Below are 23,562 nucleotides of genomic sequence, written 5' to 3'. Positions count from 1 at the left end.
CCGTAACGTCATGCCATTCCCTTTCTATTTAAGGCTCAATATATCCTTTTTGAATAATTTTTCAGAACAAAATGGAAGTCCAAACATTCAGCAATTTGTTCTTAGTGTATTAAACACTTTGAATTCGTATTTCAAATGCGTGCGCGATTCTTGACCCAAAAAGGGAGAGAAAATGCGTGTGCGATTCGTTGCAGATATTTTATGCAGTTTTAAATTATAAATTGTTTTAAAAATCTTGTTATTTAACAAATATTGAGTTAGAATTATTCTTAAACATTTACTGACTTGAACCATAGGGAGTTGTTTGCTTATTTACACCTTTTCTGTTAAAATGCCTTAAATTGAGATAATTATTTAAAGGTAAAAATAATTCTACTTTGAAATTATAAAATGACTATTATTTTAAAAATAAAATTAATTAAAGAGACTATTTTTCAGAGATAAAAAAGTAATTAATTATTCAAAAACATGTCTTTTTGGATAAATGTATGGGTAGACTTGAATTAGATTGGATTTTCTGTAAAGGTCATCCATGCATACATTGATCATCGTTGTTTTAGAAATAGGACCAAAATAATAATAATAATAAATGGTAAGAGAACTTGTAAAAATAATTTTAAAGAATATTATTGTGTTGTCTCTACTTAAATCTTTATTAATTCATCTCTACATAAAGTCTTAAACATCTTTTTATCGATAAATAGGTGCCATCATACAAATGAATCGATCTTTATTAAGTTATTTTAGCTTAATCTGTCATATTAAGTTTAAATTTCAATAAAATTAAAGTATGTTAAATTCTTAGACAAAAAATTTTGTTGTCCATTATAATCGTATCTAATTTAAACAAAATTGTCTCTTATTAAAAATTAGATAAATTTATAATAGTAATATATATCTCATTCCCAATTAAGTACTTATTTTGACTTCTCAGACTTGTCACAATTTTCTCTGCAGTTGATCTCGATTGACGTAAAAAGAACAATCCCATCGAAAAACAATTCCTAAGAAAGGAATTTTGGGCTGTGAATTAAAATTTTGAATTCATATTCAACCTATTAAAATATAGCTTTGATTCTTTTATTGGTAGGATAATTTCATCGTAAACTGTCTAAACATTTACTAGACTTTTACCTACGCTCTGAAACAGTCAATATGGACTAAGCTTGCAAGTTGCCACAGTAATTATCATCACCAGTTTGTTTTAAACAATCCTTCGAATATATTTTGTTCCCCATTTCTCTCTTTAAGAGCTAAGTAATGGTTATTTTTTGCGAAAATTTTTAATGACTTTCTCTGGTATGAATTCCATGTTCGTTCCAATATGTTCCAGTCTATCTCTATTGTTTCCATCATTAAACGTATTTACATGAACGTTGGAAAATCGTCCCCCATGACCCAAGGAAAAAAAAGAAAGGATACATTCGTACGTTTTGACACCGAAAATTCATCTTCCTAAAATTTTGAAGGAACAGGACAAAAACACGAAACCTACTTTTGGGGATGTCACATTCTCAGCACAAATCACAATACATCCGATACTACTTTATTTTTCATGGTAAGACTCTAGAATTACAATAGTTACAAATTGTACAGAACAACAAATTGATCATCATGAGTGGATCCAGCGGTAGTGTTCCATCTGATATGATAAAAGGTGTAGCAATCAGCAGACTTTTCAAAACAAATCATACAAGTTGTCCAATATCCTTTTCTTTTCCTCCAATTTTTTAAAGACTATTGCCATCACATGGTGATCTGCCCCTCGTGTACATATGACATATATCCAAAGTATCAAACTACCATCCACTATTTTCCACACGATTGATGGTAGTAAAGATGCTACCGACTTTACCATCTTCAAGGAACTATCAGGATAATTGAAGCTAATACACTTAAATCATAGAATTAATTTGAAAACTGAAAGAGAAATTAGGCTTGATTGCAGGCATCGCTGCTCCCATCAAGCAATGGCTTCATTTTCCCTCTTCTAGTCGTCACAGTTTGGTCATCGTCATCTTCATTAAACCGATCAACATTGTTCAAAAAGATTCCTGTAATATTAGTAGGATTAATTAACTATAGTGCAGCTATATGTCAACTTTCAACAGCTAACTTTCTTCAGGCAGTTAATAGCAGTTTTCCTGATGTTATTGCTAAATTCTACTGTGTAGACAGTCAACTAACAATTCTCAGTAATCAAGCAAATTTGTATATCTTAGTAGGAGAATCTACCACTCCACTCACTAAGTACTTTTCCCTACAGGTGTCAGCAGATCACCTTTGATCTCTACTGCAACATGCTCTTGGAACAAAAAATTCACATTTCAGGTTAATTACAGAATGACATCATCAAAGAGAAGCCAAAATTAGTATTTCTTTTCATTGATGACTTATAGTTATTCTAAATGCTAAAAGTAAAGGAATGATTACTTCAAATGGTTCTTGAGAGTCTAGGGGACTAGTCCTGGTTTGTTGGATTTTTTATTTTTTATTTTTTGCATCATCCTTCTGAATATTATTATTTTATTTTCAATTAGAAAAGATAAGTAGACAAACAAAAAAAATTGTAGAAGTACTTCAACACATGCCCAACATTGAATTTTTCTTCACCATGTGTTCTGAAGATTTAATTTACAGGTACATTCACAAATTTTGTTTCTTAAAAAAAATCCTAAACTATTTTATCTTAGGCATATCTGGAAGAATTAAGAATAACAAGCTACTACTAAAGCTGCATACCACTTACCTATGAACCATATTCCAGCAGCAAGAAAGAAAACGGATGTTAGACAAAGAGCTGTTTTCCTCCAGTCATTAATATGATCCTGTGCAGGAAAACCAAGTTGCTTGGTGTCAAATAATGCTTCGAATTAAGCTAACAAATTAAGGCAAAAGGCTAAATATGCCCAGAATATCAAGTCAGCAAATCTGGACAATGGCTGCATCAAATGCAAACAGAAATCAGTGTTTTCCTTGCAACAATTTTTGAAATAGACAATCAAGGGGCATACTAGCCGACTTCTAAAAAGTAAGACTTTAATTCACATCAACAGGTAATTAGAGAAGGGGTAAGTTAGAAAGAACAAAGGGCAGTCAAGTGCACAAGGCTCCCACATGGTGAGGTCTAGAGAAGGCATTACGTACTCAATGTCAGGACAATCAGAAAGAACAGTGTTGCCAGATATAGAATCAGGTGAACATGTATCCTACAACTTTCTTGTGAATTGTAGGGAATTACATAATTGAATTATTTTCTCACCTATCAAGAAGCCTAGATGTATGTAACACAGGAAATAGAATTAGAAATTATTAGCCTATTATTTTCCTCTTGAGAATTGTTTTCTGTAATTATTATCTATGTAATCAACCAGTGTATAAATATTATTGTGCTGAGAGCTCATTTCACTCGAGCATTTTCAGTCACAAATAGTATCAAATATTTGCTCCTAGAATCTCAAGTTGATTGATTGATAATACAAATGTTAAAAGAAAATGCTAAACTATCTTTGACAACAGAATACAGATCATATCCAGCATACTAAAAAAGGCCTTAGTGGGTAAGATGAACTTCACCAGAGCACAACCTTTTGGGCATTGTTGGAAATGAGGGTTTTGAAGGAGAGGGGAAGGCAAAATTTATATTTTAAATAGATATATCTAAAATTAATTCTTTTTTAAAATAAAAGATATAAATTGATATATTATCATAATGTATTTGTCATTATAAATGATATACAATTCTTTTAATTTGAAATTTAAAAATATGCCCTCCTCTCCCTTCTCCAAAAACTCCCTCCCAAACATACTCTTGGAAACAAATAATCATCTAATAAACCCCAAGTATGTTAACTGATTATTCCCTATAATATCCATTTATAAAACTAACCAAAACACAGCCATGATATCATGGAAATCTTAAAGTAAGTGTTACCTGCAGGACCCCAACAAGCGGTGAGGAAGGCACATCCCCAAAGATATGGATTGAAACTGTTGATATTGCCATAGACAGTGGCCTCAAACTTGGTTTTACACAACGGAGAGAAACATAATTAACAGGAGCCTGCAAAAATAGTATCATATGATCAACCCAATAGATCAATCTGAAACTAAATTAATAAAATATTTATTCCAAGAAAATAACATCTTCATGAACATGAGGTGATGATATCTCTATCAAACTATCCAAATAAAGGAAGTCTGGAAATGTCGTTGAATCAATTCGGGTGCATTTGCTTTATGGAAATGTGTTGTTTCCACTTTCTGTTTACCTCCTTTTTACTTTATTTTTAATTTCAAAGACTTGTACTAGAAATGGTGAAAATAACACTTGTTTTTTTTTTTTCCACCATTTCCTTACAAATCATAGAAAACAGAGAATAACATGAAACAAGGTGGAATTTTTGTAATTATTAATGAAATGAGGAAATGGAAACAAACAACATTTCCACAAAGCATGATGTAAAGCTGAGACTGATATAATTGTGCTATTGTCTGCACTCCTTTCAAGCTAAATAGTATATGGTTTTACTTTTATCCTAAAGACAGCTAACAGCAGTATCCAATGATTAGTTTGCTGGCTGAGAGCAATAACTGAATCCAACTAAAGGCTCAGGGCCATTCAGGGTAACTACCAAACTTCATACAGGCTTATTTCCACTATTAGTTGGAATTTTATTTTATTCTATTTATATGGAAAGTAGTGAGATTATAGGTAAATTCATCAAAAAAGTGAAAAGGATGCATAAATTTTAAGACTAGATCACGATACTGATCTCCTTATCAAGGGTTTTACGTACGTGAATAGTGGGAAAAAGGTAAAATAACTAAGCGTATGAATCTACAACAGCTAAACCAAGTATGAAACCAATAGAATGCAAATGATATACAGCAGAAATATAGGTGAACATTACCAGTGATAAAAAATATAATCATCCAAGTAATTCATAAAATTACCTGGGTGATAAAAATCAGTATTTCACCGATAGAAAAGAAGACTATGAAACCAGACAAGCTCCTGAAAAGGAAAGCAATCAAGCAGAAGATTGCACCTAGAAAGGTTGCTACAGAAAGAATCTGCAATGACAACAAGTGAACCCAAAGAAGAAATGAAATCGCATATCATCAAAATGAAGTGTAGACAGTAACAACAAAAATGGAACAGTGTAAAATTCAAGAAAAAGAAACTTATAAGGCAATTATATCAATAAACTAGTTACATTTAAGGGAAAGAAAGCTGGGATATGCAAAATTACAAAATTCTTTAACCACATTTTAGTAAAATAGAATCATAGCCTGGAGAATTGATCAAACAGATTGCACCTCTTGAAGCTCTCTTAGAAAGTTGTAAACAACAAGAATTATTACTACCTCAAAATATGTTTACTTAAATGCATACTTGATATTTAAGTCAATGCAAAGTGGGTGCCAAAGACTCATGTACAAGGTACAAGAAAATGCTAAAACTGTTGACAAAATTCAGGAAATCAGGTATTAAATATTCTCTACATAGATTTAGTTAGTGGCCCTATAACTAATAGCCATCGACATTCTAAGTCACTTGTACCACTGATGAAACTGAATCCTTTGCTAGGTCAAGGAATCCATCACCTTTACAAGTTTATGTTTTCCAGTCAAAAGTAGGCAACTAATAAAGTGATTCATGAGTAATTAGAATATAGACTTGTTACATTACATGTAAATGAAAATAAACTGATTTTACCTTGAAAGAATTAGAGATGGTCGATGTTATCCTGTCAAGAATCAAGCCTCCAGCCAATGTACCCAAAATCCCACAAACAATTGTAATACCTCCAAACAACAAGTCAGCATTACTCTGTTGAAAAGAAACACTGTCAAAGAGGCACATTTCCATGAGGACAAGGCCAAAGGCATACCTAACTTGTACTGAAGTGAAGGTAACACACAAATAATATGAATAAATAAGCAACAACAAAAACAAAGTCGTATTTTATTAGGTAAGCTTGACTATATGATTAATAAACAACACAAGGATCTTTGATAAACCAAATCTTTAATAAAACCTTTGGACTAAGACCTGTATAATTTTCTAAAATTTAATATAACGCAACATTCATAAAATTGTTGGATAGCATATGAGAATACCATATGGTAAATACTGAATCCAGCCTTCGGCCCCCAATATGAGTAAGCTCCAATGACAAAATTGTATGATATATACCCTGGCAATGATTAAATTCTTAAGTAAAGAAACAAATAACACAGTTCAAAATTGTAAATACAAATATCAAATGCTCAAGTGAACATTTATTCAATTCATTGGGCAACATCATGGATCATGCTATTCTCAAGTGAACTATTATAGTACAACAATCAAGCTTTATTGCACTAGGTGAGCTACATAGATTATACAACATCATTAAAATTGATTAAAACTAAATTATTTGAAATGTTATTTATCACTATATCTCTTTCAATAGTTTTTTCTAAAGTTTTTTTAGGTTTCTCTTTAATTTTTTTTTACTAAATTAAAAGTTATGTCATTCACTTTTCTCATTAGTGCCTCTAACGACCTTCCTTTGCATGTATCAAAATTACCTTAATCGATTTTTGTCATATTTTTAATAATAGATGATAGTTTAAAATTTTCTCCTATATAGTTATTTCTTATCATGTTTTTCCTTATATGATCACTTATCTATCTTTAACATTTTTATTTCTACAACTCTTACTTCTTTTTTGCATTGTCCTTTTAAAGTCTAACATTCACTGTCATATAAGACAATTTATCATATAACAGCACAATAAAATTTTTCTTTTAGTTTGATAAATATTTTACAGTCATAAATAACTCTCAATGTCTTTTTCTATTTGAACCACCTAACTTGCAATTTATGAGTAACACTTTCACTAATTTCTCCATCATTATATAGAATAAATCTTAAATACTTAAACTTGAAAACTAACCATTCTACATTTTTTTAAAAGTTTAACTTCCAATGCTTAACTATTATCTTGTTTTTTTGTTAAAATTGCAATGAATATACTCTATTTTACTTATACTCAAACAAAAACTATTAAATTCTGAAGTACATCTTCAAAATTCAAATTTAAAATTAACTTCTTTTGTTTCTTAAACTAAGACTATATTATCTACAAAAAATATGTATTTAGTTATAATTGTTTGTATGTCCTTTATAAACACATTTAAAACTAGATAAAATAAGGATTCAAAGTTGAGTCCAAATGTAAGTCTTTAGATACACTTTAAGAAATTCTATCTTTATAGTTACCTTCTCGTGCATGTTTTGTATAGTTTGGATATATGCCATACAAATCCTTTTCTTTTCTCCTTTTGTTTTAGTAATGTCAATTTTTATTTATCAACTTCACATTCAGTAAACAAATGAGAGAAAAGTAATTATCTGCAAGCGGGGCAAAGAAGTACCTAGAACATTTATAACATACACTTGATCATGCAAAAGCTCCTGCATATCTTTTGAGAATCTGGTGAACTGATCCCACAATTTATATGTTGACCTGACAACCAAAAGTCAAGAATCATAAAGAAGAAAATTAATGTTATACTCAATATCTTGGATCAGGAAATCATAAGTGTACTGATCTATTTTGACTATAATCATCAAGAGAACCTCAAATGTACAAGAACTTAACAAGGGGCTCCCACCATGTGAGTGTAAAGTTGGTGGATTTGTAATAATATGATAATATTCTTCTCTCATTTTTAGTTATATTATTGGGCTTTGGGAAAAGGACACATGACACCAAGGGAATCCCCTCTCCAATATGCCATTGTGTATATGCCCACATGTGACTGTAGATCGTCTATTTGCATTCTATATGCCTACCACATCCTGAGAAGTTGTCAATCAGTAGTAGTGCCAGAACTGCTTTGCATGAATCAAGTGACATTGTCCATTATCTCTATTGTTCAGTCAATTTATGGTAAATGGAAATTGAATTCTGTCTTTTTTCCTCCTCTTTTTGGAACTAAATACAAATTTATTAGTGGATTTTGGGTTTTCCACTGCTTGGCATCAGAAATAAGAAACAGAAAAAATTGAAAAACAAATACCAAAAAGAGACAGACTTCAAAATTCAGAATATTAAAGAAAATAGTGCCACTCACTTGGATCCTCTGACAAAGTCTTCATCTTCAGCAATTGTGTCATCACCTATAAGGGAAACCTCTTTGAGCACAGCAATTATTTAGTACTACAAGAAAAAGGCAACTTTCTATACAAATAGCAAGAAAATGTTCTAAACACTAAAAATGTATCATCACTTATCCTAATATGAATAATGGCCTAACACACATGGATTAAAAAATAATACAATAAATTTAACAAATTTAAGAGATAATTCCATTTAAACCAGTGCATTTTTTCTGGCATTTACTACAACCACCCCTGCCCACAAAAAAATCATCACAGTACAAACAGATATGTATTAGATACCTACATGCAAAAATTAAAAGATATTTATTTAATTTTATATGAAGAAGACAAATTTTATCCGCTTCTATTCATTAATCACTAGTATACATCTGCCCTTCAAGCAAACTTTCTTTCTCTTTAAGACATTTGTCCTGCCTTTGAATTTTCTCCCAAGCTAGGTCATACTGTGTGAAATAATATTGGAAGATAATTTATTTATTTATTCAGTTAAATTTCTAAACGATACATAAGAAAATATAGAAAATAAGTTACCAAAATAATAAACAAAATATTCAGATATACCTCCAGTTTCTGAAACATTTGATTCAATAAATTTGGATTCCATGGGAGCAAAACCTACAGTTAAATAAGAAATAGTGTATTACAGTGACAAGGATAAAAAAATTAAGGGCATTCTCAAGTGCATCATCAAACAGAAGAAAATGGTTACCTTTCAATTGCAAAGGCTTAATAATAAAACCCAAAATGGGAAAAGGAAGCATCAAAATTGCCTCAACCCAGAATGCAACACGCCAATTGAATTGGCCCCCAACCTACAAATTATTTGAAAATTTGAAGCTGACTTTTAACACTAAACAATGATCAAGATATGGTACCAAGGACCATATATAAGAGCTCACTTATAATATATACAAGATGAGCATATGCATTAAGCTTCCAAGTGTAGTAATACAAGGGTAAAACAATATAAAATAGTTTCACCTGAAAATGTGGCTAATCAATTTGAGAACATAGCTAAAGGACATTATTAGTTCTACTGCAGAATTCCATCAAATATAGTCAATCCTTCAGAGTCCAACATTTTTTGCAAAGATTGCAGCTTTATCTTTTTCCAGATAAAAAGCATGAGCCTAAGAAAATTAGGGCTCAGCTTAACTAAACTGGTATACATTTACTACCATATACACTCCAATTTTACAATAGCATTTATCAAGCTTATCTGTCACCAACCTGAGTTTTTTTTTAACAAAAGTTGGCAGTAAGATAACTCATTTATCGACATAAAAATTCCTGAAAAGGCAATAATTGGTCGATAATCTCTTCTAAACCCACTCAACCAAAGTCTTCATTTTGTTCAATTTACTTGTGGATCCACTTGGCTGTTTAATTCCTAGAGAAGTGCTTGTAGATACATTGAAAAGGTTAAAGTGGGCTCAAAAGGGGTAATCGTCTCTCATTTGCAGTTTGCTAATCATACCATTTTGTTGTCACAATAAAAATCCTCTAAAATCAGTATGTTTGTAAAGTAAACAAGGAATTCTCTACCATGGATTTAATTTAAAATAGATGATGGTATTAATCCATAAAATTTCAAGGGTAGATAATCTCTTACTTTCTCAACTCACTTTAGAGGATTTTATCCTTGTTTTCGGAAAAGGATGAGAAGTTTTGGAATGCTCTCTCTTCATTGATTTGAAATTTCTTCTAGATTGAGGATTAATATGTCTAAAAGCAGTTTTCTTGACATTTTTTAAACAATTTTTTGTTGAATTTTCTTTTATTATGAGGATCTCTTATCCTCTAATCTCTCTGTAAACTTCTTTATCCTAATGTATTCTCTCTTTTACACCCCAAAAGTACATAAATAAAAGCCAAACTCAGCCAAGACAAATAAAAGTTCCAACCATGACTGAATTTAAATATATACCAGCCCAGGGAAATGACACAACAAATTAATGATCAGGTATAATCAAACACTGTGAGTTCAACACAAAAAATAGATCAATTAGTTCACACCATCAAACAAAAGAAACAAGAAAAACCGTTGTAACACAGCTAAATTATACAAGTATGTAGTCTTACAAATCCACCATAAACATAGCCCAAAGCTGTCCCAGCTGGTATACACATGTAAAATGTAGCAAGCCATGCTGTTTTCTGTAATCAATAAAAACACTATAAAGCTGCAACTCTGTACTCATGAGGGAATAGTTTCCACTAATTATGAAGGGGAACTAAGAAATAGTCAAACCTGTGCAGCAGGGGCATTGTCATCTATGAATGGTGCTGCAAGACTTATGAAGGAAGCCTCACCTACACCAACTAGCCTGCAAAACAATTTTTGTTAGTCTTGACTCAAAATATAGCATGAGAAAATAAAGTATCAAGACATTGAAAAGTTGATAGTGCTGAAACAGTCCCTTACATTCGGCATATTGCAATAGACCAAAAGTCAAATGAGCTACCACATCCAGCTATGGCGAATGTCCAAACAGACAATCCAACACCAATAAGCCGAAATGGATTGTGACTGCAAACATGATAATGCATTAGAACACCATTCAAAGAGAGCAGAAACATGGCAGTTGCAGATATTTAATCCCACTCTAAGCTACCTAAGCCTTTCTGAGGAACATATGATTAAATAGTCAGTTTCCCATTTTTGCATTTCTCTAATATCACTTTGTAATAAAATGTAATGCATTCGTGCACGGTAAATGAGCTGAAAGCTGACATCATTTTTAAATTAATAGATTTCCGAGATGAAAAATATTGGACCACAGCTGATCAATTAAACTCAAACTATACCCAGTAAAGTGATTCTCTTTCTATTTCCTTAAAGATTAGATAAACCTTAGAAGAACAAATATTGTCAATTTATTTATGATAAATAGAAATAATTGCTCAAGTGCAGGAATGCGAACAGCTACTTCTCTTTCTATAATTCTCACACCTCTATGATTTTCATTAACCAAACTTTAAGGAGAAAATTAAATTTCTATGGTGCTGTACATTGTCCAGCTGAAGTTGAAACATGTCCATGGACAGGCTCATATTCAGCGGATATGAATTTCAAAAGCAGGACATGAGAAGATGAGTAACCCACGTGTAGACCTTAGACTCTTAGAAGCAAGAACTTTAGGATTTTGAAATTAGTACCTAGAAAACGCATAGTTTTTCCTTCCCCTTATTGCCAGCTAAATCGTATTCCTGACTTGCCACCCTGATTGGTTCCCCAACATGATTTGGAGCCCCAAGAGCCTATGGTTATTCCATGCAAATTGCAAATGCGATATCTTAGGCTTACACCTAACCACTTAACTTTTGGGATGATCAATCCTCTTCTCCACAAATCACTCCTATAAGAGAAAGTCCTACAACATTGTCTGATGTGGCATATTTAAGCACAGCTAATATTAAATTTGTTTTGCAGAACTATATCAAGAGATTAAAGAATGTGAAGGATCTTCTTCTGATATTTTCATTTTTCCATTGACTCAATAACATGGCCCTCAGCTAACATCAAATTATACGCATGCAATATCTTACAAATAATATCCTCTAAATCTACACCATATAAAGTAAAAACAACTTATCATTGTGACATTTTGACATTATGATACTTAATTCACAAATATTAAGCGCCACGAGCAAGTAGCAGTTCATGCAGCAGGCAGTAATTCACCTTTTGGCCAGAGAAGCAAATATTGGAGAAGCAATTAGAAGTCCAACCATAAATGCAGATGACAGAACTCCATCTTGAAAATTGTTCAAGTTAAAATCCCCCCTGAAATGTAAAAACCATGCCGTAACATGATGATGATGATGATAACAACAACAACAATTAAAAAATAAGGGTCAAGAAAAAGAGCTTACTGAATTCCACTCCCGCCAGTACAAATACCAGAATCAGTGCAAGTAGCAAGACTTCCATTTACACCGTTGCTTGCTATCGCTCCTCGATCCACATAGTTTAGCATATTAATGACACAAAATATCAAAAGAAGCCTGAAAGCACCACATATATTAGCCTTTCTTTCACTGATGTACTACTTCATTTGAACAATTGTGAAATGTAAGATCGTGAATCATGCATTATTCTGAAATTCCAAAAGGAATAAGGCACAAAAATCAACGAAACGCAAAAGTAGGTTTGTGAAAAAGTGAAAGGAAGGAGAAGAAGGACCTTTTGGGCGTAAACCAAGAAGGATTGGGACGTTGACCTGATTCTGAAGCCATATTCGCAGCGCTTCCTCAGCGTTGTTCTTAGATTGATTATGAATTGCAATTAAAATACAACGGTAAAAGAAGTCAATAGTTGGAGTCTCTGCTTCTTTGCTTGTATCGTTACCTAATCATTCCTCCAAAGTCCACCCGCCTAGTGTTCATCCCTTAATCAGAACGCTCTCTCATTTTATTATCTGCATTTCATGGGTTAAATTTTTTGTTTTTAGTTAATTATGCTATTATAAATAATTAATATTTTTTTATTATATGAATGTTATTTTATAATGTTGATATTAATAACTTTTCAAAAAAAAAATATTTATTTGATGCAAATATTTATTTAGATAATTTAGATATTAATTCATAATCATGTAAAGTTTTAATAAACACACGATGTGCATATTTATTTTTCAAATTAAAATATTTACGTTGTGTAATGTAAATGCAAATCGTGTAATTTATTTATTTCGTATGATGCAAATATATTTATTCTTATCATTGTATGAACAAAAAAGTTGTGTGTGGCTTGTAAATTTATTTGATTTCATGTTAAGTATTTATTTCATGTGTAAGTAAACAATTACAATTGAAATTTATATACTACTACTTTGGGTTTTTTATAAAAATAAATAAATACTTTATTAACATTAATATAAAATAATCATATTACCATAAATTTATAGTATATTTTAAAATATTTATAATATTGATTAGTTAAATTGATGACTTAAATAAATAAATAAATAAATTTATAGCTTTAATTTTCATCCGATACAAATTATTATTTTGTGAATTAAATATTTTTTATAAATATTTCAATCATATATAATGATATATTTACCCACGTTTCAAATATTAATATAGTTTCACAAAAACTTTTTATTTACTCATTTATGTTGTGAATATTTATTGTGCAATTTAAATATTAAACCTAAGCGTGTTTTTAATTTCTATAAATATAAGAAATTTTTATTTTAATCTTTTTTAAAATGCCTTTATTAGTTTAGGTTCTCACAAATTGTAGTAGTACAATATGTGGAAAATTTTGCAGAATACAAATTGTAGTATTTTTCATAAAATGTATTTCATTTTGAAGCGAACACTGAATAATTTGCGTGGTCTAATCAACTGCTATCGGAATATTTAAGTACCGTAATTTCATTATTCTGCCCCTTGATAGGGGAAAGGTTAATATTACGCTTTCGATCCTTCATCGTTCTCATTGTGACCGATTTTCGTTGATATCATTCTGGTACAGATTTTACAACAAAAGTTTGACTTACAAATAATTAATAACTATTCAGCTCTATCTCAAAAAACTAAACAATAACTGTTTATTACCTATATCCATATATGTATATCAGACACTTCACAAATTCTTAATTGCTGAGTAAGCTGCAACATGAACATCGTAGCATTCACCATCCCATGATAAGTCATGCGCCATTGCTTGCATCATTCTTTGTTTCCACATTGCTGGGTTAGTCCTCTACAGGCAAATTAAAGTCCATAATTAATGTGTGAACAGAATTGATGAGTTATTATTTCAAGAATAAAGTACATACAATTTCATCAATGGCAAGGTTTATGGACATGTTTCCGAAGGTAGAGTTGATTAACCGTGAATACATGGTGGCCTCGTGGTCATGGTTTAAGAAATTCCTGTCAAAAGGTAACACCCTTGCAGAGATAAGGATTTCAGTGTTATAATACAAGTATAGGGAAAAAAATCACATATCACAAATATTTTTATGGACTACCTGTTTGTGCTAGCATCAAGGGCAACTGCTATTGGAGCTGCTCCATACCTTAAAGCTATGAGCTACACATTCAATTAATATAAATCGTATGATTTAGTTGATATATCATAGAACACATGAAAATCTCCACTCAAAACAAAACTTGCTTAGAGTGTGTTATTCATGTACATCACCAATTCCACAATGAATTTTGTGTATCATGAAGACAAGAAAATAGAAACTTTAATTAATAGAAACAAGCAACTTTCTAGTAGCAGGTCAATCAAATTCAATTTGTACGTGTTTTACTTTATGTGCAAATTAGTGAAGGAAAATCACCACTTTAGGGGATGGGATGAGATGGAATGGACATACCGGGGTTTCATCAGTAGGATCAAGAAAAGATTGGCACAAGATAATGTCAGACCCAGCAAAGACTAAATGCAGCAGAGCTTCATCATATTCAGGCACAAATAAAAGATTATCAATCTGCACATTTTGAATGGAATGGCTGATCGTTAGCAGAAGATAAGGAAAAAAAAGGTTATTAACAAAGCTTTCTAGAACAGAATGTCATAATGATGCAGCTTTATGATCAACTTATTTAAATTGAGATGGTCAATCTGGTGGATAATGAGATATGCAGATATGCCCAGCCAGTTTGCTAAAAAATGGAGCCAAAATGGCTAATGCTCAATGCTTTGTCACAATGGCGCGCACATACATATAATCAAATATAAGCAACCAGTTGCAAGGATTACAAAAAAAAAATGGGAAAAAAAAAAAAGTTCGGGAGCAACCTTGAGTTCCTTCTGAAGTGATTGAAATGTCTGATTCAAGACTGATCTTTCACTGGTCCCCATAAATATAAACTGCAAAAAAATAATTATTCTAAACTGGTTTCAAACCAGAAACACCATGGAAGAAGAATTTGCCATAGCAAGATTCATTCATTCATTCAAGGATTCATCCATTCTGAGGAAGGAAAGAATATTTGAGAGAATACTTGACTGAAATTGCTTGAGTGAAAAAACACACAAAGCCTTGGGATATATATATACAGAATAATTACATAGGAAAAAAAATACAAGATGAAATTTACAAGAAAGAATAATCAGGCTGATAATTCCAAGTTCCAACTACATATTAATGAGGAAGTCTTCCAAGCAATGAAACTACACTTCTAGTTATAAAATTTTTAAGAAAGTAAAAGTTCTATAGAGATGGTAACCTGGACATCATGCTGCTTAGCATTCAAGATAACATCCTTCAACCTTTTATGATCAAGGTCATCTCCTTCTGAAAAAATGCATCCAACCTGCCAAAATTTTCAACAATGAGCAGAAACGCCAAGATACATGACACTTTATGCCAGTCATAACAGGTAAGAGACTGCTCTGAAAAAAATCAACTTTAACCATTAATTTCACTAAAAGAAAATTCATAATAAATAAATAAATGAAAATTTTCAATAAGAGTGATGGAGAATTTTCCAAGCATAAGCATAGAAAGTGGGACATAGGGACTAGTTTCATTCACTTTTTCCTTGTTGGCCTTTTTCTTTATTATGAAGGATCCTGTATCTTCAAATTCCTTGTGATTTAATTCTGTCCTGAAGGAGTTCTTCTTAACGTTGGAATATTCTGTAATTATTATTTCCTATTATATGTTGTATCTAGACATCAACTTATTTATGGTGTAGAATTATATTCCTAATTTAGAGTAGACAGTTAAGAAATAGAATATTTTTTAGTTAATTGTTGTAAATGACTTTGTATTATTTATTTGGGAGAATGGAATGAAAAAGGCATCAAAGCCAAAATTACTCGACAGTTCTTTTATCAAAATAAACAAATCTTCTTTGCAGTTCTCTTATCCATCATGCTTGCCCTGGAGATCCTTTAATCTATGTTACAGTTTTATCACATTCAGATAGTCTATGCTACATTATCTTTGTTTGTTGCATTCATAATGGGATTTTGTTTATTGGGGGAAACTGGAAGCATCCCAATTAATCCCCTCCAGTGGTTTCTTATTCCCACAAATCTGTCCTAGGGGCAGAATTTCAGATTTTGCAAGGTGAACATGAAACTTATATAACTACATCTATTCAGCAATGTAGACTTTAAGGTAAGATCCAAAGGACGGAATGCTAAAGAAATTATATTAACCCCTTGCAGAAGAGAAAGTGTGAGGAATTACACGCAGAAAACTAAGGTGTAAAGCATATAATATAATCATCACGAAAATGTTCAATTTCTAACTACATATATATATCACTGTTTCTTATAGGAGAATTTTCTAATGAAGGGATGGAAACTAATCGACCATTAAGCTTCTTCTCATATATATTTATCATGGTACACAAATAAGTAACGAGAAAAGGGTGATCCACTTACAAGAATAACAGAAGAATGTTCAGATAATCCCAGCTGCTGCAGCAATGCTACTTTGCAAACAGATTTTCCCTTTATATTTTCGGCATTGAAATTTTCTGGAAGAAAATAGTCCGTTGAAGGATCCCATGTTGATTTGTCTATTCCATAAGGAGCAATGATCAACTTGTCCCTTCAACCAAATGAAATTTTCAATTTTGAATACTAATAATGAAAGTCAGAAGGAGAAGGCTTTTGTATGAAACCATGCCATAGAACTGTACAAGGGGCACTTTTTAAAAAATAATAATGTATTTATCAACCAGAACCTATCTGCTATATTAACAATTTGAAGTTAACATTGATTTACAAGAAAAGACAACATTACCACTCATCAAACAGTAAACAACATTGGAAATATGTTACAACAGCATACTTACCTATGAACATTTAAAGTAGGTTCCAATTCAAGACTCAAATTATGAACAAGTCTGTGCTTCGGATAGATTGATGACATTATTACAACTCTATTCGAATAGACTACTCCAGCCTGCAAATTTGATGGAAGTATCAATGTTAGACAGTCATAAGAAAATACACCTCCAGTGGGGGTACTAATCTCGAAAATAAACCAATTTTTATCATTGATTAGCCTGCAAGAACAAGCATTTGTTATTTCCGATAATATGGATCAGACAATAATTACTTGAAACCTTCATCTTAAATGCTCAATGATTAAGCAAAAGAGTTTATAAACATCAGAAGACATGCATATTGCTCAATAAGATTGCAATGGTCTCATTCTTCCAGCAGGAACCTAGGGAAAAATTGTTCTCTTGTTTTCCTTCTTGAATGCATGATGGTCATTCTCTTGCCTTATTAACATGGTGTCACAAATGATCAATGTACAATTTGATAAGGATTAAGGAGTGTTACAATTGCCAACAAAGTAAATTCAATAGAAATGTTAAATCAACATCCCACTGCCAACTCCCAAAATTAGGAAGAATCAAATCCATGACTGCATATGTTGCTGACATTGAGATTTTACTAAAGCAATTGATCACTGCTCACTAGAGACATATAAATAAGCTTTCCTCTGAGATGCAAACTGTAATCATTATCCAAATTCACTAATTAATATTAAGGTGAAAGACTAGCCCAAGGCTCAACGGTTGCAAAGCATCATCTCCAACAATAAGAGGGGAAAAAATACTAAACCTAGAATAGAAAGTCCCATCGATTTTTTCAATATCACCTTGCAATTGTTACAGAGATGAAGAGTAGGAGAAAAATAAACAGTACGAGTACAGTGGACACCTTTAAAATATTGACAAGTTGTGTGTTAGTGTTGTCTTGTAAACGATCAGGGCGATGAAGTCTTAAGGGATCCAGCCCACATAAGGCCAATTTATCTGGTTGCTCAATACCCTATAACATACACGGCACATCCAATGATTACAAAATTGACATGAACAAATGTAAAATACAGCTCCATAACAAACTACATGTAATTTTCCTGCAAATTAATGCAAATTTTGGCTGGCAGAAATAGCACGGATGAGAAAATTCAATACAAAATGCATATCTGACACGGCAACATTTGTGACTAGCCTGTGAATTGAAGCCATGGCATGTCAGTAATATTCTGGTTCCTCCAAGTCCCTAAACAAAACAAATGATTAAGTATATTCCAAATGATTTTTTTTCCTGGTAAATAACTAGAAACAAAAGAATAAGTGATGATAAAAAATAACTAGGTAACAAAGCAATATAAATTTCCTAATCTAAATCATCCCTTTGCATAACAAGCAGAAAACTGCCAAAATTGTTTTTTTTAAATGACAAAGCAATTTAAGTGCAATAAATAATAAAGATGACTATGCCACTAGACAGTGAGTGCAGTATCCAATCAGCTACAGGAAGGAGAAAGTAGAGATATGCTCTCCATCCCTGATGGCAGAAGAAAAGGATCCTCTAACATAATGCCAAGAAAAGGTAAGATGGAGTCAATAAAAACTAAACAATTACATCTATTTCTTTTGAGAAACTAATATCAGGGTCTTGAACTTTCAACAGTTGGATAGTGTGTATTTTGAGGCCATTGGAATTCAATTTCCCTTTCCTTGTCAGCTGTGTTATTCTCCATGAATTAAACAGTATAATGCCTTTTGTGTAACTGTGTTTTGTTATTAGCTTGAGGAGAATAGTTCTGTGATGAACTTTTCTCTTTTCATGTTTCAAATGTATCACCTTCTATGATTGCCAATACTCTCCAATTCTTTTCTCCCTCCCATTAACAAAGACTTCAGACCAATAGAAAAGATTTACAAATTTAAGTTATTAAAATTAAGAACAGACACCTGTTTAACAAATAAATCCCAGAAAAGTGGCCCAACAATGGCAGTCTCCCAGTTATGCAGATGCAATACATCAGGCTGCTTTGCACATTTTACTATATAATCCAGTGAGGCACGACAAAAATAGGAGAACCTGATGTCAGAATAAATCATATCAAAATTATTGACAATTATGTACACCAAAATAAAGGGAGAACCTTAATTGATCAGTCTACTTTCCTCTCACTTATAACTGGAAATTAAGGTGCAGATGAGGTAGTTGTGATCAGAGTATCTCTTTTATTTCTCTCTTTGACGATATAGTTAGTGCAAAAAAATGCCGGTCATAATGAGTTTCAAAAATAGTTTGTTGATATGCAAAAATTATAAAATATTTTTCTTCCTTTTAACTTCTATTCTTTTGATCTTTGCAACTTATGAATTAATTAATCCAATTTTGTTGCAATTGCAGCAGCACTCTAACTATATATTGTCAGCTGAAAAACTAACATGCAAAGAAATTATCCTGCCTTCCAGTCTCTAAGTTTAATTCTTGAGTTTATCAACTTCCCCTTCATAAAATAACATTTCAAAATTATCTGACTAGCTTCTTATATAGACTCAAATTTCTAAGTTTTTCTTTTACCAATAGCAGATGGAAACTAGATAAACCAATCATTACAGAGATATAATTTCACTCACCTTTCAAAATCATCTGGGTATCCATATAACATCTCACGGCTGAAAAATGATGAATAGTACAACGGCTCGATCAAAGTGACTCCAATGCCATAAACAACACTGTCACACACTAATAGTAAGTATAGAAGAAATGAAAATCAGTAAATTTTAAACAAGAGCAAGAAACATTATCTCTAGTATATTTAACTAATTCTTACGTCACTACCAGTACATATTATTTGGCATCCATTTAATACACTCACTTATGGTAATTAAAATGACAAATACCCAAACTAACCCAGTCCAAATTTTGTTTCCACGTAATTGACCATTAAAATATGAGTAAGCCTCTGCATTAACTTCACGCAACCCTTGCACTTCATCTAGGTTCAAACTTGCATACCTACATGGAAATAAGATACATCCAAATTAAATAATTATAAATATCAAGAAACAATAAGACTAACATAGAAATATAATAATAGACATCTAAATGCTTAGATAAAGAGCACCAAATAAATTAAGAAGTCTCATGTTGATTTTGGTTGATAATTAGTTGAAAGAATAACAGAAGAAGCAGGAAAAATAAAAAGGGCATAAATTTCATAATTACTTTGGCAATATAACCTCCACCAAGTGGCCCTTTCTTTGAAGTGCACGAGATATGCCAGTCACATATGATGCTACTGATCCTTTAGGAACCAATGGTGTCATTTCTGTGCAAATGTGAACAATATGAAAACCATTCCTGAATGAAGTTGATACAACAAAGGACAATCAGATTTTTAAAATCCATCCAAGAAAGGAAAACTGGGAGAAAAAAATAAAGAAACAATGAACATAGTAAAACTTATTGTACCAATTATGAACAGCTAAATAGCCTATGTGAAGACAACCCAGAATCTATAAATTATCGTAGCATAGTTCCAGCAGAAAGCTAGACTGATTCAGTATCATATTAAACATTACGTTTCACTATTAATGAGGTAAGCATATACAAATACAAATTTAGTAGATTCAGATATTTATGCCTTTGTGCATGCTCAGCTGCTGTTCAGTAATCACTAATTTGAGTATGCCACATGCTGTATGTATGACACTATCATGCAGTAAAAGAAAATGGTTGCGAATTTTGAAAGATGTTTCCAGAGGTTTGAGCAGGCACATAACACAAAAAATGCTGGGTCATTTGTTGAGAACCTTAAATATGAAAGAATAACATGATCAAATGCAGACAGGATTTACTCTTTGCTTCCTTCTGAAAAGTGACGAAGTTCTCCAAGAAGTTCAGGATCTCTTTTGTCTGAGATCACACTGAAAACATCAGCCACGTTCACTTTGTGGTTTATTACCAAACTTCGTAATTCAGATGCCTCTCCAGGGCTAATCAGACTGCTAAGGACCATTGAGTCTATCCGAAGCAGCAATTCTGAACAAGTTGATAGGCCATCTGGTTTACAAAATACAAGCAGAAACATAAAGTTCAATTGATCATCTAGTGATAAAGTATAAACTTCTAAGACAAAATATTGTTGCTAAAATCACATTAACAATAGATTTTTGTTACTAGAGATATGAAAATTAGCATATAATTCAATTATGTTAGCCCAGAAATCTACAAGTCATTCTAGATAATTCGATATATCAGCCGTAATTATGTTTACTGCTTGATAATAGTTGCAAAAAAATTTAAATAAAAATAGATGCTATTAGGAGAGTAGGAGCAGAAATAAATAGTAGAATAACATATCCAATTTAAGGAATTGAAGTTTAAAAAAAATAATGAGACCAGTAATTATTTAAGCACGCAGAAAGAAATGTATTTCATAATTTTTTAAAGGGAAGAAACCAAATGTAACCTAACGTGTATGGAACCATGTTTCAATACTATGACAGAATATAACCTAGAGGCTTCTAATAAAAATTGACATGCTTTAATTTAATCTACAATTGACCAAATATGTTATATGAGATATAATATAAAAGCACATGCTATTATACTATCACCTTTTACCTTTACCAGCACCAGCCTGCTTTTCTGCCTCCAACTTCTTTATCTTATTGAGTAGTGACTGTTTTTCTTTTTTTGTTTTGTTAAGTTCCTCAACAGCCACAAGGCGTTGTTTGTTTAAGTATAGTATGTCTACATGAGAAAATACACAAGTTATTTAGCACTCTTCTGAACAGCACAAGTATGACTGAGCTGAGAGAACTAACTCTGCTGAGCTTCTTTGAACAACTGCCAAATATTATCGTCTTTCACTTTCTGGTCATCATCAGATATTGACTAAATTTAAAAACGGGGGAAATCAATAAGAAGGCAATAAAATAATTGTGATACAATGAAAAAGGAGATTAAAAGGGAAATGATAAACAAATCATATTTAGAAAAAAAAATTATGGAGTTTTCTAACTTTTGCAAATTGCACATAATAAAAATCTCTAGAGTAATTTTTTTATTAAAAATTACATAATTTAATATATTGATTTTATTTAATGTTACAATTTTCAATAACAATATACTATATATAAGTTAAGCACAAGTTAGACAAAAAAAATATATTAACCTCAACCCTTAAGAGAGTTTAAACAAGTAATAATAGAAAGATTTTATTGAAAAAGAAAACATTTATTACACTTCTGTATCTCAAATATAATAAATGTTTTGTTCATTTAAAACTTACTACTTTTGAATCGATAGAATCCTCCCAAAAACGTGAGATTAAAAAAACCGTTAAAACAAAAGCAACATACCTGGGACATGTCCACATTTTTATCACCCTCTAACCTAAGATACAAATTCCTAAGTTAGTTGCCAACTAGCCTCGTGTATGAACCAGCTAATATACACAGGAAAAAATATTAATTCAAGAAAAAGCTTACCTTTGTTCATGTAAGCCATTAACATCTCCATTACTCCTGAAAATACAATAAGTAAGAATTAAACAGGAAGAAGAGGTTAAGCCACGAATCATTCGTGAGATGAATTATATAAATTTCGAAGGATCAAAGCAAAAATGACAACTTTAAAGTCTCTGAGGCATCGAATTTGAATTTTAAGGACACGCCACTAAGAATATGAATGTAAAATACAAAAAATAGTGGTTAAAATGTTTGTGGAGATAGAGAGGGTGGAGAAGAGGAATTCAAAGTCATACCTTAAACAAGAAAGAGGAGAAAGTGCAAGGGGTTTTGGCATGGAAGGGAGTGTAAGGCGAGGAATCGCTGAATGGAACAAAGACAGTGTTCCCATATCCTGGTTTCAGCTTCAGGTAGCTATGTTTTGGAGCTGCAAGTGACACATATTTTGCCACACTCGTGTCCATGATAATGCTCTCATCCAAATCATTGTTTCATTTTGAAACTACGACCATAAAGACAAAGACAACTTGCCAACTAGGCAACACGTGTCCAATCATGTGCTGCCTGTGACGTTTGTCAAGCTAGGAAATCTCAAACGCACACAGACAACTATTAATGACTGTCGTAATCCCTTAAAATGTTGCTAAACATCATAGACAAATATTTAAGTCCATACCTCTTATGAATCAAATCAACGTCTGAACCAAAAAGGAACAGCACACTTACCCTTCTCTGTAAATTGTTATGAGAATTTATATTCTCACACAAATTATACATTTTTTTTTCTATCACAAAATTTATTTTATTACATATTTCTTTTTCTTCATTTTATCTCTTCTGTAAAAATGTGATATGTCATATTTATTTACTTAGGTTTAGAAAATTTTTCCACAGAGAATAAAATATTTTTGAAGGATGAGTTATGTATATATTTTTACAGTTAAGATAAACATATTAATACATTTACATTTGGTACGTGTAAAAGGTTCAGTGAGCTATGTTAAAAATATTTAAATCAATTTAAAGTCTTTACCCATGGAGCACAAAAACCTGCCTATATTGACTTTGGCTACGGCCAAACTGGAGACTGTCTCAATAATAATAATAATTTAAAAAAAAAAAAAACAACGTTAGAATACGGATTTTGGCTTGTAGGTTC

The 23,562-nt window shown here is 31.7% G+C and overlaps 2 protein-coding genes across 9 annotated transcripts; both read right to left on the bottom strand.

The window, feature by feature from the left end:
• Positions 1 to 1,522: 1,522 nt before the first annotated feature.
• LOC113868935 (probable sphingolipid transporter spinster homolog 2) lies at positions 1,523 to 12,604 on the bottom strand. Of its 3 annotated transcripts, none has more exons than XM_027504947.1 (16): positions 12,367 to 12,604; positions 12,057 to 12,188; positions 11,866 to 11,967; positions 10,606 to 10,710; positions 10,432 to 10,507; positions 10,263 to 10,337; positions 8,890 to 8,992; positions 8,742 to 8,795; positions 8,132 to 8,177; positions 7,430 to 7,521; positions 6,127 to 6,203; positions 5,723 to 5,836; positions 4,957 to 5,076; positions 3,935 to 4,063; positions 2,750 to 2,828; positions 1,523 to 2,054 (listed from the first exon to the last, which is right to left on the bottom strand). In XM_027504947.1, exons 1-16 carry the CDS (start codon positions 12,417 to 12,419, stop codon positions 1,933 to 1,935), a joined length of 1,479 nt encoding a protein of 492 aa, XP_027360748.1. In that variant the 5' UTR covers positions 12,420 to 12,604; the 3' UTR covers positions 1,523 to 1,932. The 3 variants fall into 3 exon arrangements, with proteins under 3 accessions (XP_027360748.1, XP_027360747.1, XP_027360749.1); XM_027504946.1 differs by having other exon boundaries at positions 8,132 to 8,192; positions 12,367 to 12,567; XM_027504948.1 differs by having other exon boundaries at positions 12,404 to 12,544.
• A 933-nt stretch (positions 12,605 to 13,537) lies between these two features.
• On the bottom strand, positions 13,538 to 22,958 carry LOC113868934 (probable starch synthase 4, chloroplastic/amyloplastic). Of its 6 annotated transcripts, none has more exons than XM_027504943.1 (20): positions 22,700 to 22,958; positions 22,425 to 22,460; positions 22,296 to 22,329; positions 21,759 to 21,807; positions 21,556 to 21,684; positions 20,787 to 20,991; positions 20,155 to 20,289; positions 19,840 to 19,944; positions 19,563 to 19,661; positions 18,885 to 19,014; positions 18,136 to 18,186; positions 17,842 to 17,952; positions 16,962 to 17,071; positions 16,546 to 16,714; positions 15,378 to 15,464; positions 14,947 to 15,018; positions 14,522 to 14,635; positions 14,168 to 14,229; positions 13,973 to 14,069; positions 13,538 to 13,896 (listed from the first exon to the last, which is right to left on the bottom strand). In XM_027504943.1, the coding sequence occupies exons 1-20, from the start codon at positions 22,792 to 22,794 to the stop codon at positions 13,777 to 13,779; spliced, it is 2,010 nt and encodes a 669-aa protein (XP_027360744.1). In that variant the 5' UTR covers positions 22,795 to 22,958; the 3' UTR covers positions 13,538 to 13,776. The 6 variants fall into 6 exon arrangements, with proteins under 6 accessions (XP_027360744.1, XP_027360743.1, XP_027360741.1 ...); XM_027504942.1 differs by having other exon boundaries at positions 21,759 to 21,828; positions 22,700 to 22,955; XM_027504940.1 differs by having other exon boundaries at positions 13,557 to 13,896; positions 13,973 to 14,087; positions 21,759 to 21,828; positions 22,700 to 22,957.
• Between the last annotated feature and the right edge of the window lie 604 nt (positions 22,959 to 23,562).

The sequence above is a fragment of the Abrus precatorius genome, unplaced genomic scaffold (assembly GCF_003935025.1).
Source record: "Abrus precatorius isolate BTA unplaced genomic scaffold, Abrus_2018 Scaffold6, whole genome shotgun sequence".
In the NCBI taxonomy this organism is placed as follows: Eukaryota; Viridiplantae; Streptophyta; class Magnoliopsida; order Fabales; family Fabaceae; genus Abrus; species Abrus precatorius.
The sequence above is the reverse complement of the archived record's forward strand: the minus strand, read 5'-3'. Positions and strand labels throughout refer to the sequence as shown.

Excerpts from the sequence above, each read along its gene's own strand:
- LOC113868935 (XM_027504946.1), bottom strand. The coding sequence starts at position 12,419 with ATGGCTTCAGAATCAGGTCAACGTCCCAATCCTTCTTGGTTTACGCCC. Across the intron at positions 11,968-12,056 it reads ACTGGCGGGAGTGGAATTCA|GGGGGATTTTAACTTGAACA; the intron begins GTAAGCTCTTTT and ends TTTACATTTCAG. Across the intron at positions 8,193-8,741 it reads AAATGTTTCAGAAACTGGAG|AGGTTTCCCTTATAGGTGAT; the intron begins GTATATCTGAAT and ends CTGTGCTCAAAG.
- LOC113868934 (XM_027504940.1), bottom strand. The coding sequence starts at position 22,794 with ATGGGAACACTGTCTTTGTTCCATTCAGCGATTCCTCGCCTTACACTC. Across the intron at positions 16,715-16,961 it reads CCTACTTTAAATGTTCATAG|GGACAAGTTGATCATTGCTC; the intron begins GTAAGTATGCTG and ends ATTTGGTTGAAG. Across the intron at positions 14,636-14,946 it reads CACTTCAGAAGGAACTCAAG|ATTGATAATCTTTTATTTGT; the intron begins GTTGCTCCCGAA and ends CAAAATGTGCAG.